Source organism: Adiantum capillus-veneris, chromosome 14 (genome assembly GCF_014529385.1).
Source record: "Adiantum capillus-veneris isolate H3 chromosome 14, ASM1452938v2, whole genome shotgun sequence".
Lineage (NCBI taxonomy): Eukaryota > Viridiplantae > Streptophyta > Polypodiopsida > Polypodiales > Pteridaceae > Adiantum > Adiantum capillus-veneris.
In genome coordinates this window covers 157,506,435-157,526,122 of record NC_140944.1, presented here as the reverse complement: position 1 = coordinate 157,526,122, position 19,688 = coordinate 157,506,435, and the positions used below count along the sequence as shown (strand labels likewise).

General features: G+C 43.7%; 1 protein-coding gene across 5 annotated transcripts in view; it reads right to left on the bottom strand.

The window, feature by feature from the left end:
* Positions 1 to 350: 350 nt before the first annotated feature.
* Positions 351 to 19,688, bottom strand: part of HASPIN (Protein kinase superfamily protein) — a 69,148-nt gene continuing 49,810 nt past the window's right edge. For all 5 annotated transcript variants that reach the window (XM_086529294.1, XM_086529292.1, XM_086529290.1 and 2 more), the window contains one exon: positions 351 to 859. In XM_086529294.1, coding sequence (XP_086385420.1) covers positions 820 to 859 — 40 coding nt within the window. In that variant the 3' untranslated portion in view covers positions 351 to 819. The remainder of the gene's footprint in view (positions 860 to 19,688) is intronic.

Sequence of the window (19,688 nt, the reverse complement as noted above, 5' to 3'; positions counted from 1 at the left end):
TGCTACAAACAACAGACGTTGAGAGGAGTCAAAGAAGAGGCATAAGAGGACCTTAACCTCAATTCTCGGCATTCACTTACGTATGCTCCATTCACGACACCCAACTCTAACCCTTGCACTCATATGCTTCTTCTAGAAAAACTTCAAATTGAAATAAGTTCTCTAGATCCATGTCCGTCTCTCCATATCCTTAGGAGTCCTGTTTGGGTAGAGATCTTATAGAAAGAAGAGCCTCTCGCAATAAATGAATGATACATAATCAAAACTTAGAGAGAGAATTAAATAGCTTACAGAAAGAAGAGGACTTTACAATGAATGAAGCATAATTAAAACTCAGGGAGAGCATTCGAGGTAGTAATTGACGCTTGATTTTCACAATAATTATCACTGTTTTGGCCTTAGACCGAAATGAGCAAGATTTTAGATGTCCCATGAGCCCTATATACCTCATGTGCGTTTTATGTCCATACGTAAGCTAAGCTGATTCTAGTATGAAGTGTCCTACTAAATCATTTTGTAACAAGTTTAGTGCAGTAAAATAATATCACATAAGTTTCTCTTAGCAATTGCATAAAGTCCTGTGTGTTTATTTATTTTGACGTTGTTTGCAACCTCTATACAGGAGACATGTCCTCGTGTGAAACTTTTGCAAGCTCCACCACCTCTATACAAGAGACATACCTTTTGCATAGTTTCTCAGGCTTTAGGTTCACAATGCGTGAACAAGATATTCACTTCATCCTTTCCCTTTTTTTTTGCAAACAAAGAACTCATCCTGGAGACATGCTCTGGCTGATTCAAAGTTCAACACCCGCTTCCTCAACAAACGAAGAGCACGACACTCTTGAGCTGAACATAGCTGGCCAACAACAAACAAACAATCATTATTTACTCTAATGTAATCCATGCAGTGCTTTTTCAACACATAATATTTATCAACTCGTAATTAACACAGTTTTCACTTTTAAATAACAGCAATCTCAAACATTATCATCCATTACAGGCTAGTTCATGCCATACCTTGGCTTTTCCTCTTTTGCAAACACGATGAAAGCAACTGATATTATCAGAAAAACAATGTCACATACTGCTGACATGTCAAGCGGGTTAGGGTTCCCCAGACCTAACCCTAGACAACTAACCGAGGGGCCTAAAACCTTGGCAGTAAAGAAAGAAGTTCCTACCTACTTACAGCTCCTCGCTGAGTGGCCAATAATAATAAGGCAGCACCCACACACTCAAGACTAAGAAGCTGGTGATGTGGCAGGACTCTTCCAACATTCGGCAATTTACGCTGACCTGCCAATATGGCAAAATGTACAGACAGTCTGCATTTTGGGCTGCTGGCTGCTGACGTTGCAGTCGTATGGCGGACTTGCGTTAGCAGTCTTTGGACCAGATGCTTTTGAGTTTGAGGTTTTTCATGTACTGCTTGTGAATGGACGTCCATGGGCCTTTAAATTCTATCTGGGGATCTCTTTTCTCGCATTCTCGTAGGAGCGATAGCAAAGCAAGAGTCCCAGCAGCTGTACAGAGTTCAAGCAATATAGAGACAGGGGCGCCATCATTTGGGGCCAGTGTTCTGTTGGTTTTTTGTTGGCACGTGGTGCCCTCCGTTACAGACAACTCCAAAAAGATTCTTTGTCGGGCTTCTGAGCTTTTCTTTTCATCCAAGGAGGTGGCATGCCACGGGACTATTTGACACCACTTTGTCAGGTGGGATCGACGGTCCAGGATCTCTAAAAGATGTGGACCGTCCGTTTATTCCCAATAATAAAAAGATTCCGATCGGTTTGCCCCCACGATTTGAACCCACCACCTCCCAAACTAGAGACGTCGGCTCTCCCATTAAGCTATCGCGCGCCACTTGAAAAGAGGGTGAGAATATAGTATGATATGGCAAAAGTGACGAGGTGCGGATCATACGGTGTTCCCTTGGAGATCACTTTGGAATGGCTGGGGTCACACGATGATCACTTGGAGATCACTTTAGAATGGTTGGGGTCACACGGTGATCACTTTGGAATAGGTAGGTTCATAGGGTGATCACATCTCAATTGGGAATCACACGAGGATTACTTGGCGATCACTTGATGTTCACATTAAGTTTCCTTGGGGTTCACTTCGATTGTGATCACATGACGATCACTTGAGGATTAATTCGCCATCGGACTGCTCAAAACCAATCCCGCCACCCCAATTTGATACCGACCATTGATCCCACCTGACACAAGTGGTGTCAAATAATCCTGAGGGGTGGCATGTAATGCCGACGAGTATGATTGTCCTACTTGCTAGAGACTTACGAAGGCTCAACAACCTTGGAGTCGTCACCCACGGCTTAATTAAGCTCAAGCCCAGCCTCACGAGCGTGGTCTCAAGCTGGGGCATAGAGGGCGCTCAAAGATACGAAAACGGCTAGCTCTCTCCAAATGAAATAGCTTCCATTGTACATCTCTCTCGATCAGACTCGTGTAAGGCAGAGCACGCCCCAGTTCGAGCTCGAAGGCTAATAAAATGCAATGCAAAAAAAAAAACAAAAATGCGACAGGAATCACAATGCAACTTGCGGCGGGCAGTACAATGCGACGCTGGAGGGAATCTACGATCCTAGATCATTGTTGATCGAAGGAATCACATTGCAATTTGCGGGCAATACAGTGCAGACGCTACCCATGACACTAATTGACACCGCTTTTTTGGAGGGGATCTACAATCCCATATCATTGTTCATCGTAGACAAGGTTTGGGCAAGGTTTGACCTCATGACCTCCCCATCACAGAGCGAATGTCTCATCACTACACTTAAGCACGCATTTTGTTCTGCAAGGAAAAATGTAGCATCATATTAAGTAGTTTCGGCACACCTACGATCCTCGTTCACACCAAGTTCACATCGAGTCCACATCAAGTTCAAATTTAGTTCACACCACCAAAATGCAGTGCACATACCTTGCAGAGTCCACATGCAAGTTCACAACAAAATCACCTTTGCCCGAGTTTACACTTAGTTTTCTTTTCATCAAGTCCACATTCGGAATCAACGGTTGTGATGACGCTATTGGTGTGGCAGGGGATACAAGGAGCTTTTCGATTTAGATATTGAAAGCATTGACTTTCAAGCCTTTTAGGAGGAAGCTTTTGATAGCCGACGGTTTTAGACAAAGTGTCTCTAAATATGGGCCCTGGGAGATACACACCCATTAGTCGCAGAGTTTGCTTCTCTCAAATATTGTCTCTTGGAAGATCCATTCATAAAGAATTTCCGCAAGGGGCCCCTACCACCGCATTTGAGGGAAGAACTCTATCCCACTATTTCTTGTCTCTCGTTTTCAGTTCGGTTTCGAATACTTGTTGCTCCAATCCATTTCGCTCATGGCACATGGTGCCCTCCCATTATAGTGGGATCGTAGCTCCAATCGTGTGCTTTTCTCAAACCATATTGGTGCTACTAAGAACACCATCATGGCGTTTTTGGATTCTATGAACTACCTACATTTTGTTCTCGATGAGCTCCGTGACATACTTTTGCGACAACCTCAACGAAATCTCCCGTTGCCGCAAAGTTTTCAATAGTTGCTGAATTTTCTGATTTGCAGGTTTGCTAAATCAAAAAGCTAGAGAGAAAGGGACTTGTCTACTTGGAGAGAATTTGAGGATAGATTAGAGGGAGATGATGGAGGTAGCATAAAGGCTTCTTGGGCTAATGATAGAGTGAAAATTCAACAAGTGGATGATGCCCAAGAGAGGGTGAAAGAGGCTGAATTTATAGGTGGAGTTGCTTCATGAACAAAAAGGATAAGGTACGTAGCATGGGGACAAGTGTCAAGCCATATGTCAAAAAGGTTCATGCGTGTGTGACAAGTGTCCCAGATTTCGAAAAGCTTTACAACAAGTGTCCTTTCAACGATCATAAGTGTCCCAACTTTTGGAAGCTTTGCAACGAGTGTCCTTTCATTTTTCCTTCTAAAATCCTTCTGGAATCTTCAACAAGCTTCTAGAACCTTCCTTTAAAAAATTGTTAACGAAAAGAAACGTCAATATGAGTATTAAATGAAAGCTCCTTTCGTGTAGATCACGATTCCCTTCATGGGCGGAGCACCTCTTCAAAACACAAGAGAAGGTGGATAAAGTTGAAAAGTGGATCAAGGACACAAAGAAAGCAAAAGATAAGATGCATGAAGCCGTACCGACATCCACTATCATCAATATGACAATTGAGGAGGAGAAAAAGAGGAAGACTAGAGCCCTTCATGTGCGAGTTACAGGTCTCAAAGACTAGGAAAGTAGAAGAGGAAGTGAAAGAATTCTTGAAGCGTATGGGCATTTTTGACCCACATACATAGAGGCTTGGAGGGTGGGAAAGAAGGGAAGTGATGAGAAAGGACGTTCCAAGAAAAGACCATTGTAGCGAGAATATTGTGTCGTGCTCTCTATTGTGGGTGCTCCTCAGTGCAATGTGCATGAAATCTCACTTCAACAAAATGAAAAAACATTGTAGACAATGAACAATATAGCAAATGAGTAACTCAATAGAACAGCAGACTCAACAGTAGCACCAGAACAGCATGGGACTTGACTAACACAGATGAACCAGTACAGACTCTGGCATGGCAGCACACTCTTTGCTCCAAGCCCAAAACTCACGGGTACAATGGGGGTGTCAAGGCTCAAGATGTGCAAGGAGGGTGATGTGTGTGATGTAGACCCAACTCAACGCTAGACTCAAGACTCATAAACCATCTAGAAGAATATCCCACGACTCGAGCAAATCTGAGCATATATACAACCCCAAAGGGAAACCAACGGATAACATCAAATATCTCCGACCATCCAGCACCTATCTCCAAACTGTCGCGAAGAAAAATTGGCTACAGTGTCCTCTAAGCCACCACTCCTACCACGTATCAAGTCCACTAAGTGTGAACCCACGACCAATTGTAACTGTCTTTCCGTGTAGAGTGACACTATAGCCCAGCTACAGATTTCCCGCCACAAGACCACTCACCGTCCCAGAGATTGGTGGACTGAAAGTTCGGCAAAAAGGTCTACTGCAATGTACACTACAGGGTGAAGACGCCCAAGAGGTGCTATCTACTGGTAGTCGGATGATGGAGGTGGAGGCGGGTAGAAAGGTGGTTAAGGAGATGGAGGTCAAGTGTATGGTGGAGGATACTGGCCATATGTATGAGGAGGGTGCATTGGATAGGGAGCACCAACCCCATGAGCAGCAGACTGGGTAAAGTGAGAAGGTGGAGCAATTGGTGGAAAACCGGGAAAGCCGTTGTAAAAGGGAGCAAGATGGGACGAGGTGAAGTGGGAGAGTGAGGCCATGGAGGGTCCTTGAAACTGTGAGAACGCCAACCCTGGGTACCCAGACTCCATAGTAGCTGGTGGTTGTTCGTCTCCTTGAGAATCCTGTGAATGAGCTTTCGAGGCGATCGCTTGCAGTGCCATAACAGAAACATGAGTAGAACTTAGAGAACTAGTTGTCACGGATGTAGTTGTTTGTGAAACAACTATAGATTGATGTTGAGCGCAGGAGGGACACACTGCACTGACCACACGAAAAAGTTCCTGAACAGCGGCCTTATCATTTGCTTCTTTAGCTGCATTTGTAAAGAGCGGACTATGTGTTTGAGATCCTATACTTGTCGAGTGAGAATTCTAATGCAATCTTGAGTCTGAGCAATTAGCACATCCCTATCCATCGATCGTTGAAGGTGGCTACGCACTTCTCTTCGCATACTATCATATACAGCACGATGCAGGCTTGGGACGAAAAGTTGGCAAATGGGTCATATTGCCCAGAGCTAGGTGCCCTTGCAGTAGGAGTAGGAGTAGGTGGGACTGTCGACACAACTCGAGGTTGTGTTTGAACGCCTGCAACACTAACAATAAGTGGTGTAAAGATAGAGGTGGCCACGGTAGTGGTCACGCTCACATTTGTTGGAGTTGCGGCCCAATACAAGGGCTGCATAGCAATTAAACCTCTCAGCCTTCCCCTTTCTTTGGCTCCGAAATCGCTTTTCCCTCTCTTGCAACGCCTTAGAGAGCAGTTGGTGAAACAGATAGGGCAGGCAGTGGCAGAGACAAAAAAAATGCTCACACACTACTGGACACGAAGGAACCACTGTTATGTCCAAAGCGCGCAAGGGTGAGATCTAGCAGGCTGGTCGAAGGACAAGGGCGAGGTCGAGGCCAGCAACAACGAGAGCAAGGGCGAGGGCGAGGTCGAGCGGGCTGGGTGAAGGAAGAGGTCGACTACGAGGTCGAGCAGGCTGAACGAGGGTGAGGGCAAGGCCGAGGTCAAGAGCCAGTAAGGGCGAGGTCGAGGACGAGGGCAAGGGCGAGCGCAAGGTGGAGGACGACTGGGGAGAGCGAGGTCGAGCCAGGAACTGAAGACAAGGCGGTCGAGGATGACTTGCAAGGGGGAGGTCTAGGACCAGGAACTGAAGTCGAGGAGGACAAGCACAAAGGTGAATGGCAAGTAATCAGCAGGGCGAGGACCACCAGTTGAAGTCGAGAAGGATCGGCATTTTGCAATCACATAACCCTTAAGATAACAACCCAGAAGATAATTCGAAGGGAAACAGCGCACTTTTGAGGTGCTTGAGAAGGACAAACAACTCACGCTTCAAGAATAGAGCAACTTCCCAAAATCCGGACATTGCAACACAGGTAAGTGCAATGCTCACAGGTAGTGGATTATTGAATGCATCTTGCAGCTTGAATTATAAATGAACTTTTTGAAAAGCACCTCCACTCCTAGTCAACGAGAGCAACAGAGACACAGTAGACACATCGGATAGTAGGTAGTGAGGAGTTAGTGCCTAGAGGTAACTGTAGAGAAGAGAGTGATATGAGGAGTGACCCAGAATTAAGATTAGGTGAGGAAGATAAAGAGTACATGTCATGTAACACATCCAACCCTATGTGTCCATGGACAAGCTACAACATGACCAGGGTTCAGTTCAATCAAGTCAGTCTAGAAAAGGAAGTGATCCGGCACTTTTGTGAGTCTGTTCGCAAACCGTGCATGTCCACACACTTAGATTAGATGCATATCCTATGGTTGCACACAGCATGACCATCACATTCCAGTCAGATCCCATTAGTAGCATTTTCACAATGCATAGACCCATTTTCCCTACTTTTGACATTTTTCACTTATTAATTTAAGTGACTTTTGTTGGAAAGTAGGTAGGGCATTTTTGCTAACTTAATATATAAGCAAACCAGAGTTAGCACTAATTGGCAGAAGAGGCAGCACGAGCACACGCTCAACAGGCCACTTCTCAACAGAACCCCCAAGAGGCATAGCGTTTTTGCTCCACAGCATCAACCTAGCGTTTTGGACCAGATCAGCCAGCACTTTTGCATCTGCATCAACCCGGCGACAGCAAGGAATAGATCAGCCCTAGGGTGAGCAGTTTCCCACCACAGAACCCCAACGTTTTTGCATCAGCACAAAGATCAGCCCTAGCGTTTTTGGATCTGCCAGACAAGCCAACGTTTTTGCAGATCTTCGCGACGGAAACCACAGTAGCATCAGCGTTTTCAGTTTTCAGCCTTCGCACTCGTAGAAGAACCCCCGACCCTCGCAGATCTCACCTTCCCGCAGCAGTTCCTCGCACCGCACGGTCAGTTTCCTCAAGGTTTACAGTTTTCAACGCGTCATCGTTGCATCGTCGTCATCGCCGTCGTCACCGACATAGAGTTAGAATTCAACAGATAAAGATTTGCATATTTCAGCCCTTAGGAGTTTCCAGATTTCAGCCCGTCTCGTCGTCGACATGGTCGCAAGTCCAACCATTGTAGAGATTTGTGCAATCATAAGTAGACCGCTCTCGCCATAGAGAGTGGGGCCTTCGGAGGAGGGTTTTACAAAGTCTCTGGTGTCGTGTTCTCTTCTCTATCTCTCAGTCTCATGCACTTCCATTCATTGTGTCCATTCACTTTGTTTGTGTCCATTGCACTCTCTCACTAAAGGAACGGAAGGCTCTCCCTTCCGTAAGTAAAAGGAACCTTGAGCACAGTTCGGAGCACTCATCTTGAGCACAGTTCAAACATTCATTCAACTGCACACCTAACATTGGTGTGAGAGCTTTGGCAGTGTTTTGTATAACTCACGGAAAGAACCACAAGAATCACAAGGATTTTTTTTGCTTATTGCGGTCACACGAACCCAAGTTCGCTTGGGCGTGTCGATTCCTAATCGTGTTTTTTAAGAGTGACAAGGATCCCAGGAAAGAAGGGCTTGTCCAGCCTCCCCTTGTGTCTCTTTTTACTCATTTAGAGCGGACCGTGCACTTGGCGGCCGGCCAATCGACGTGAGGTGGGAAAAAGCAACCTTGGTGTGAGCGCAAGGCCGCCAAGGGGTGCGCCCACGGAAAGGAGTAGAACTCCGGTGAAGAGAAGATCCTTCTCAAACATAGATTGCAAGCGAAAGTAAACCTCAAGAACCTCAAGACCCTCAAGAACCAAGACCTCGCAAGCACCCAAGTTCCTCGTGAACTTAAGAAACCACAAGAACCCACGATTGCAGAATGGTCATCACTCGAAGCGGAATGGATACTTCGCTTGGCGGTGATGAGCATGAGAGAGGCGAAGAAGAATTTTCCCACCAGGAGGTTTTTCCTACCCCCCCCTTTCCCATCTACATCAAGGATTGCACTAACTCCCATGGAGGCCTTGGAAGTGATGTTTATAAAAAGAAATTTAGAACGCGAAGCAAGAAATGCAGAAAGAATGGCAGAATTTGATCATGAATGCAAAGAAAGAAAAGCAGAAATGGATCGCAGGCACGAAGAAGACAAAGCAGAAAGAAAGGCAAGAGAAGCAGAAAGAAAGGCAAGACAAGAACATAGAGACCGACACATGCAGGAGTTCTTGCGACTCTTTTCTCACGTGCCAGCACAGATGCAAGAGATTCAGGAGACGAAGACTCTCTCAGTCTCTTCTTCTCCAAAGCATGCTTGGACAAAGGCGGTGTGTGTCAGCTGTCTCTACGCATGCGGGCCAATTGTGCGGGGTACATAGTTTTGTTGTTTTTGTACATAGAAGTGTCGAGACTTCAAAGTGTGAGTAAGTGCTTTAATAATATGAAGAAAAACTGAACTTTTATCAACTTGAGGTAGTGAGTGAAGAGGGATATTCAGCTGTGAACAAGAGACTATGTGTTGCTGCAACCTGCGGTGAAGGGTGGGGGTTTTGATGTAGAGGTGTCCCTCTTGCCTTGCGAAAGCCTGGTGTAGTGAGTTGAGAGAGTCTCTCCTCAATGGGCTGATTAAAGTGGGTGCTTAGCTCTTCATCTTGGTTTGAGGTATGGCAGCCATGTTGTGTGCGCTTCCTTGTGGTGCAGCTAGTCGAGGGTAGACTATGCGCTGCAATTCCTTGCTTGTACATATGTAAAAGGGCAAGGTTTTTCCCGAAGTTTTCCATCACTTTTTCTGAGTTTCTTTTGTTGAACTTTGTGGGTTTTCAAAGTGGGCTCGAGTTGAATGGGTTTTGGTCAAGCTATGTGTATATATGGGAGCGCCTATGGAATCTCTACTAGCACATGGAAGGGCGTTTGAAAAGAAATGAAGCTCTTGGTTTTACGAGGAAAACTGCAGAGATTTCCATTGTTTTTCTTTACTTTTTTCTTTAGTTTTCTTGATTCCCTTGCTTCCTTTAGTGCATCCAAGTATAGTGGGAGTTGTAGCGGTGTAGAGGGAAGCTAGACGAAGCTAGTCGGGGCTGAGTGTGAGTGAGGCTGTCAAAATTTTTGAGAGAAGATCAGCCGATATTACCTTTAAAGAGCTATACTCTTCATCCTCTTTTCTTGGTGTTGGTTTGAGGTGTTGTGGACGCCAGCCCCCCAATCCTTCCCATAAACTAGTGCCCCCACGAAGGAAAAGAGAATCCTTCTAACAGGGTTTTGATCTACAGATTGGCATCCATTTGAAGATCAACTCAAGGTTTATGGCGGGAGATGGGTATAAAGTCTTCAAAGGTGGAAAAGGAGAAGGTGTGGACAAGTTCATCCGAAGGATCGAATTGATTGCATTGAAGAGCAACAGGGACTATGGTGCATTCAAGGTACGTTTGGTAAGTTTGCTACTTGAAGGTGAAGCACGTGAATGGTATGAAGATAGGCTTGAAGGTGATGTAAAGGGAGATTGGAATCTTCTTTCTCATGCCTTGAGAGAAGAGTTTGAGGAGGATGATCCTGAGTATTTGTGGAGAGAGCTAAGAAAGCTGCAACAAGGAGAACATGAGGACATCAATGTGAACATAAACAGGTTTCAAGCTTGTTGGAGACAGATCATAAAGAGACTTGAAGAGAACCAAATGCCCCTGATTTCTTCAAGAAAGATAGGTTTGTGGTTCTCTTACATCAAAGCATTAGAGACAAGGTGGAGCTCAAGGACCCAGGGACCTACTATGAGGCAGTAAAGGTTGCTAGAGAGGAATGCAGAAAGAAGGTGAGAAGGCATGAGATGGCAAAATAGGGAAAGAGCAGAAAATGTACATCAAAGGGATGGTTATGTATCAATGAATAATGTGGTCAAGCCTTTGCCTTTGGATATGCATGTGGAAAGGGAAATCCATGTAGTGGCTCCAAGAGTGGACAATAGAGGATAGGAATCCTTTCACCAAGACATTCAAAGATTGACAGAGCAAATAGGAAACATCAACCTTGCTATGCAAGGTATCCAACAACAAGTAAAAAGACCTCAAGGAGAATGGCCTCAAAGGAATAGAGGTGATCATGTGATGTGTCACAACTATGGGGAGAGAGGGCATATATCGCTCAATTGCAATCAACCAAGGAGAGAGCCAAGAGATATACATCCTATCATACAAAGACAAACAGGTAATGAAGGCAATGTCAATGGAAATGTGCAACCACTCCAAGGCCAAGGACATGCACAACAACAGGGACAAAATCAAGCTCAAGCACCTCCACAGTTTAATGTACGAATTTTGGAGGCAGTTGAGGAGGGAGATAAAGACGATGAGGTTGACACAAAAATCACGGAGTGAAGGCCTTTTCAAAGAGGAAAGAGCAAGGACAAAGCCAAGGAGAGATATAGATAAGGGCAAGGCACCTATGGAAGAGGCTGAAAGTAGTAAGCAGGCAAAGGTAAGAGCAAGGAGAAGGAAGATAGGCATGGATGATTTTCAGCTTGGAAAGGGTCAATGAGCATACAATCTCTTAGAAGACTTGAAGAACAAGAGGACCGACATATCATATGGGCAACTCTTGCATTTGAGCTCAAGTATGAGAAGGCACTGGCATAAACTAGCTAGTGTTAGAAGGGTGAAGTTTAAGACGCGTGATGCACATGTAGTGCAGCTTCATCAAGTTACTGATGTTTTGCATGTGGTTGATGCTTGTATACATGGAAGGAGGGTGAATAAGGCTTACATGGATGGTGGAGCCCAAGTGTGCGTTATGACAGAGGAAACAATGCAACAATTGGAATTGCAACTCACAGGCAAATCCTTCTTCAGTGTGAAGATGGCAAATAGTAGTAGAGTGCAATGCTTGGGAGTCCTTCATGACTTGGAGCTTAATGTTTTGGGTCAAAGGCCTGTCATGGACATAATGTGATACTTGCAAAGCTTGGGGCATATCCAATTATATTGGGTAGACCTTGGTTGATTGCTATGAGGTCACGACAAGACTGGTACATAGGATGTATTGACCTCTTTGTGGATAGGCCTAAAGACAAGAGGATTAGATATGATATGAAAACATATAAGTTGCTGAAAATTGATGATGAACCAGCTATGCATCAAGATTTATCGCCATCCACTTATGACATGTGTGACAGTTCTTCTTGTGCATCCTCTACATGTACTGATGATGAGGTTTATGATCAAAGTCTTCTTGATCTTGATGTAGATCTTTGTGGGATACATATATATGATGAAAATTGTGATAAAGGGGATGCTATCAGATCAAAAAATGACCACGGGGCTGATCATGAGCCGAATGTATCAAAAGCTGAATTAATAAATATGCTTGTAGGTGACATGACTAGTAAAGAGAGAGAAGCATATGATGCATTGTTTGATAAGTATACCAAGTTGTTTGCTAAAGATTATGCTCAAATGAGGGAAACAATAGTGTTGTTCATGAAATAAAGCTTTAAAGAAGGTGCAAAGCTTGTTGCTCAAAAGCTAAGGAGCTTGGCCACCATTCAACGAAAGGTATTGGAGATGGAGGTGAGTAACCTTTTGCAACTTGGTTTTATCTACCTTGTGGATGATGCAGAATGGGTTTCCCGTATGGTTATAGTTCCAAAAAAGGGAAATAAATGGAGAATATGTGTGGACTATAAGCCATTGAATGCGGCAACAAAGAGGCATCACTATACCCTTCTCTTTCAGGATGAGATTTTGGACACTGTTGCAGGTCATGAGAGATATTCAGTATAAGATGGGTTTAGTGGGTATTTTCAAATTGGGATTGCATATGAAGATCAAAAGAAGACTAGCTTTTTGACTCCATGGGGAGTGTTTTGCTATAGGGTGATGCCCTTTGGCTTAATGAAATCTTATGCAAGCTTCCAAAGTTGGATGAACAAAGTATTGACGCCTTACCTTGGAAGCTTTGTAAAAGTTTTTATGGATGATTTTTGTGTTTATAGTGATAGAATGCTTCATGTGCAAAAGCTTGATATGGTGTTTAAAAGGATTCATGATGATTGGGATCAACTCAATTCTTTGAAATGTAAAACTGCAAGAGCTAGAGTGATACTTCTTGGCCGTGAGGTAAGTGAGAATGGGATAGCTCCAGATCCTACAAAAGTGGAATGTTTGCTTATGATGGAGAGTCCTAAGAGTACAAAGGAAATGATGAGTTTTGTACAAAAGATAAGATACTCGTCAGGGCCTTTTTGTCTGCTTGCTTAATATGTGCACCCTTTGCCAGAAGCAACACAAAAAGACCCTTTTCTTTGGACTGAGCATGAGCAAACAGCTTTTGAGGACATTAAGGAAAAGTTATCTACACTACCTTTGATGATGCCTCCTTGTTGGGATGAGATGTTTTACTTGATCTTGAGTGTGGGTGAGCATGCTATTCCTACGGTATTGATACAAAAAGGAAAAAGACAATCTTATATGAGGCCAATTTACTACATAAGCAAGGTGAAGAATGTATGTACAAAAATCTTGGCATGCGATCGAGCAATTGGTTTGGGCATTGGTATATGCACCAAAAAGGATGAAATCTTATCTTATTTGTAAGCCTTTTGTGGTGTTGACATCATGTAGTTTATTTCCTCATGCACTAAGGTATCCTGGGGATAGTCTTAAATTGCAAAAGTGGATACTTAGCTTGTAACAATTTGACATGAGCTTTACTAAGGAGGATAGTGTGAGAGCAAATATGGTGAATATGCTCACTTTTAAAGAGATTCATGCAAGGAATGAATTGAAGAAAGATTTGGAAAAGAAGATAGTACCAAGTCCAACTATGCATGCGGAGCTTCAGGATGTAGAGGGTACCTTATAATTTGATGGGGCTTTCAAGAGGAGCATTAATAAGGACACTATTGGTTATGTATTTGTGGATCAAGATGGCATTGAATGCTAGTTTGGAAGCCAAGAAGTGGATGTAAAGAGTAATAATGAGGCTGCGTACGCAAGCCTCTCTTTGGGCTAAGAAGAATATGTCAAAAGGCATGTAAGGAGGCTTTTAATCAAAGGTGATGCTATGTTGATTGTGCGGTAAGTTCAAGGTACATGGAAGGTAAATCAAGAAGGCATGAAGGGCTCGTTTTTCAGAGTGAGGAAGTTGTTAAAGTCTTTTACTTCCTTTCAAATATGGCATGTACCTCGAAATATGAATGTAAGGACTCATGAGTTGGCGGAACAGGTGTTCACAAAGGATGTGCATGCAGTGATAATTGGAGAGTCAAGGTATCTTGGAAGGGAATCCCTCCATGAGCAGGAACATGTGTTGCAAACGGGTTTTGCAAGAAAGGGATTGGCTTCTCAACAAAGACATGCAATCACACGAAGAGCTATGAGGTACGTCTTGGTTGGAGGGCAAATGTATCACAAGGGGGTTGATGGTGTTATGAGAAGAGTTCTCTACCATGATGAAATTTTTTATTGCTTAAAAGCATGTCATGAGGAAGGATGTGGAGGCCATTTTGGAGTGGAAATTACAAGAAGGAAAGTACTGAATGCTCAACTTATGTGGCTAAGTATAAATAGGAATGTCGTGCATTGGTGTAGAAACTGTCATGAGTGCTAAATGTATCTAAAGAGAAGTTGATGCCCGAGCCTTTGAGACATATTGTAAGCTATGGACCTTTTGAGAACTGGGGTGTGGATGTAATTGGTCCTCTTCCAGGCACTAGAAATGGGAAGCACTACATACTTAGTGCAGTGGATTATATGACAAGATGGTCAGAAGCAAAGGCCAATAGAGGGGCTACAAGCAAAGATGTATGCAACTTTATCTTTGATTGCATATGTTGTAGATTTGGAGTGGCATTGGAGCCTGTAAGTGATCAAGGGAAAGAGTTTAGAAATGATCTTATCACTGAATTGGTGGAGAAATTGGAGATCAAACATAGATATGCTCATCCTTATCATCCACAATGCAATGGGTTGGTGGAGGCATTCAATGGAGTTTTACAGATGATATTGTTCAAGCTTGTGGAAGAGTATCCAAAAGATTGGGATATGTATTTGGAGAGGGCATTGTGGACATGTAGAGTGACTCAGAAATCATCCACGGGGTTCACTCCATTTCATTTGGTTTATGGAGAAGAGCGTGTTATGCTGGTTAATGTGATGCTTCCTTCATTGGAGTTCATTTTGAAGAATAGTTTGGTTGAGGAGGAGCATGTAACGGAGAGACTGGCACCTATGCATAGCCTCTTGTTGGATAGAGAAAGTGCCATTAGATACTATGAAGACTTGGGAAGAAGAAGGGTTGATGTATTCAATGAAAAGATAAAGGCAAAAGGGCTACGTGAAGGCATGTTGGTTATGAGGTATAATAGTGCTTTGGACAATACCTTTCAAACAAAGTTCAAAGCAAAGTGGAAAGGTCCTTTTGTGGTGCATCAAGTGTATGATAATGGAAGCTATCAGCTCAAGGACTTGGATGGAAAGATGCATACGGCAAGAGTCAATGGGATCCGGCTCAAGCCTTATGTGACAAGAATCATGTGATGAAGCAAGAAATGCATATGGAACATTTGGAAGTGTTCCATGCTTGTTGGGGGGGCAATATGTGATGTGTTTTGGCGGAATGGTGCGGGACATCCCAAAGCCTTTGAGATATGTTTTTTTATGCTTTTGGGAGTATTAGATGTAAATAAAGCATGCTTGTACAAAGTGTACAAAGGCGGTGTGTGCCAACTGTCTTTACGCATGCGGGCCAGTTGTGCGAGGATACATAGTTTTGTTGTTTTTGTACATAGAAGCGTCGAGGCTTCAAAGTGTGAGTAAGTGCTTTAAAAATATGAAGAAAGAATGAACTTTTATCAACTTGGGGTCGTGAGTAAAGAGGGATATTCAGCTGTGAACAAGAGACTATGTGTTGCTGCAGCCTGCGCTGAAGGGTGGGGGTTTTCATGTAGAGGTGCCCCTCTTGCCTTGCGAGAGCCTGGTGTGGTGAGTTGAGAGTGTGTCTCTCCTCAATGGGCTGATTAAAGTGGGTTTGAGCTCTGCATATTGACCTCTCTTCATCTTGGTTTAAGGTATGGCAGCCATGTTGTGTGCGGTTCCTTGTGGTGCAGTTAGTCGAGGGTAGACTTTGCGCTGCAATTCCTTGCTTGTACATATGTAAAAGACCAAGGTTTTCCCCAAGTTTTCCATCACTTTTTCTAAGTTTTTTTGCTGAACTTTGTGGGTTTTGAAATTGGGCTCGATTTGGATAGGTTTTGGTCAAGCTATGTGTATATATGGGAGCGCCTATGGAACCTCTACTAGCACATGGAACCTCTACTTGCCAAGGGAAGGAGATTAGGAGAGTTGAGGGCAACATGCATCCTTATAGCCAGTTGTAAGCCCTAATTGGAGGCATAAGCAGGAGATCAGTACTCTTGGTCAAAGTTGTGAGCATTAAGCTCCATAAGCTCGAGATTTGCTTTGGTAGTGTTGTTAACGGCAGGAATTGTAATTTGGAATGGACAAGGGAGCAAAGAAGGCATTCGGGGGAGATCTCTCTCTCTCTCGCTCTCAATCTCGATTGAAGCAGGCAAAGGTCAATAAGCTCGGCAAGGAACCAAGGACATAAAGGAGTGAGGAGGACACATAAAAAGCAAGGCGCATATCTCATTCTCAAAGAGGAACCACAGACAGCGAAGCTCTCTCGACCTTGAGGGTTTCAAACAAGCATGGTTCCTCTTGACTTCGGTGGATAAGGAAGTAATACGGACATGTCAGCATGAGGGTAAATAGCGAAGGAAAGAGGAGCAGTAAGGAAAGATCGAGAGAGGATAACTTCTCTCTACCGTACTTGGGAGATAGGCAGGGAATTTTTGCCATATACTTCCTTTCTTATTAGTTTCAAAAAGCTCTAATGGCATGCATAAGTGAAAAATTTGCAATCTTGGTCGAATTTGGGAGCATTAAACTCTCTTAACTCTATCAGTGCCATTAAAGGCAAACATTTGTAATCGAATTCCACTTCGGCTAATCATTGGCAGCTTAAAGCATTCAACTTGTCATTTTCAAGCATTTAAGGTGTCGTCAAAGTCTTTTGCTTTGTGTCGTGCATCTTGTCTCTCTTATTTTTCTCAGCGAGCAGCCCGGTGCTGACCTAGCTCACCTCACGACCCCATTATCCCCGGCATCGGTCTCTACCAATTGCACTTAATCAGTATCATCAAAAGCCTCATCACACACATAGTCTGATGCATACATATATTATCCATTGGTGGTTGATCTGAACTGAGACCTTCAAGAACAATCTCGCCTTCTCGCTTCTTGAACAATTTAATCCTTTTCCTTGCAATAGGCACCTTGAGCACATTGCCATCAAGCTCACTTAATTTATCAGTTGCATTGTTATAAACATGAAGCACCACATATGGTCCAAACCATAGTTTAACCATGTTCCGCATAACAGTATATTGATTGTCTAAGCTACTGTCATAAACAAGGACCCAATCGCCGTCTTTGATAGCATGTGGTCGTAGTCTATGCTTTTCGTAAAATGCTGCTTTATTCCTCAACCTTTGCTGCTTGAGCTTTACTTTAGCCTGCTCGATATCTTCCTGACCCCTCTCAAGTTTGCGAATGCGTAAAGTAAGCAAATCTTCTGTAGACATACCCTTTTCCCATGGGATTATAGTCCAAGACATAACCGCCTTCTCTGTAGGCATAATGGGTTTCTGCCCATACATCAACTCAAGCGGCATAAAACCTGTAACAGAACTCTGTGTAGTTCGATTACCCCATAAAGCAAAAGGTAAGAGTTTAGGCCAATCACCAATATGCCCTTGGCATGCCTTCGCTAAACCTTTCACAATAGGCGGATGCCCTCTTTCACTTCTTCCATTACCCTCTAAATTGTATGTTGTAGTGCAAGCCAGTTTAATGCCCAAACGAGCAAAAACGCACGAGCTTCATCTACATCAAGCTCTCCTCTATCAACAATAATTTGGAAATCACATCGAACTTGCATACTTAAATGGTAGCTTTGGTATGAAAAGCTCTGCCTTCAACGTGGTTCGTAGGATCTTCTCTGGCAAGAACAATGTACCTCATTTTCCAAACATCTATTGGCATTGTAATCACGTTCACCACCCACTTGTGGTGCATAGCTAGTGGATAGGTGGGATGCAATCCATCTCGCATATTAGAATACTGTTGGCATACTAAGCATGTCTCCACAAATTGGGCCACAGCTTTATACATACCTTTCCACCAGTATTAATCCTTAATCTTGACAAAGGTTGCCCATACTCTTCTGTGTCCCGCCCATAACCTTTCATGAAACTCTTTTATAACCTATTGTTGAGTCGCTTTGTCACAAACAACCCATTGCGGTACCCCTCTTGGACGCTTTGGCTGCTTCCATAGATGGCCATCCCTTAGAAAGTAGTTGTAGGTCTTTTTCCTGATCCTCTTATAATCTTGGTCACTCCATCCTCCTTGCCTGGTTAGAGTGCTAAGGTAGCGGCCAATCAAGAGCCATTCTTCTTCGTAGAATTCTTCAGAAAATACTTCAAAAACATGAGCAATAGTACCACAATTTGCATGTAAATAAGAAGAAGTATAGAAACTCAAGCCAACATCATCACTTGTAGTAAACATCTCTTCTTCATCTTCAAACTTGGCCCTTGATATCAACAGGATTATCTCTACTTACAATACGACAAAATTCAGGGTTAAGCGACTTAATATAGGCTATCCACTGTAGCATGGCAATGTCCGGAGTAGAGCAGTTTGCAATCATCCCTATCCATGGCACGCAATCTATCTCTACCACAATTGAAGCTCCAATAAAATATTCTTTATCAGACCTTAGAGCAATAACAACATCCCAAACTTCTCTCTTAACCAGTGGGTAACCTCGTTGACGAGCATTGAGCACCTTTGCTCCAAACCGAACTGCAAACCTGTGTCCTTCTTCATCATCTTGACCTATAGCCCACCCAATACCTGCCGGGCTAGTGTCAATTGTTAAAATTTATGGCCTTCCGCATTTGTAGTCGACTTTTCTCAAGGTCGGAGCCTCGAGAAGCATCTTCTTTAGTTTCATGATAGCCTTCGTGTGAAGTTCTTCCCAAACAAACCTTTTACCTTTCCTTAGCAATTGATAAAGCACCTCTGCAACATGATCAAAATCTGACAACCAAATAAGATAGAATACACACGCACCCAGAAATTGACGAACTTCGGTAACTAAAGACCATGTTTCTTTCATCTTTTGAGTAGCTTCAACTTTAACCAGACTTGGCCTTCAACCTTTGGGCCGCACATATGCCTTGCAATCAAAACCTCTTCAGCACCAAAAGTTGATTTTGGCCCTAACCTCTTTAGCACACCAAAAGTTTATTTTGTCCCTGATAGTGTTAAGTTAACTTCTTAAAGCCTAGATAAAATAGCATCACCGGTCAGCAATATGTTGAGCAACAAACCGCCGGCACTCCCTTTGATCTTTTACCTCATCTATGGACCCTTCTTCACATCCTTTAATCGGTAGATCATCAATGAAAAGCACAGTAACACGACGGATAAACTCCCTTAATACCGTATTCATGCCGCAATACTCCAAGAGAAAACGGAGAGTCAAGCCATCCTCACCTGGACAGCTACCACGGGGGAGTGCACTAAGAGCCGTGTGCAACTCCTCAAGCTGAAGTGGCAGCTCAAGCCTCTGACGCATCTCCTCAGTCTTCACAAGACAAGGCATCTGTGCCCACACCTGCTCTGTGCATACATCCAAACGCTCTGACTGAGGCTCTGCAGACAGCAACTTACGGTAAAAGTCAGTAGCAACTGCACGCATGTCCTCTGGCTCAGAAGCAACTGACCCGTCGGGCCTCCTCCCACTGCCTCAAAGAAAGCACCAGTCACTCTGTCACCCACCTGTGTCGACTAAGATGCCTATCGATGGAAAGCAAACTCATGGCGCCGCTTCTCTATGCCAACAAGCTCCTGGCGAGCCTATTGTAATTGCTCCTCCAAACAAGGACTGTCTGGATGTTGCTTCCTGG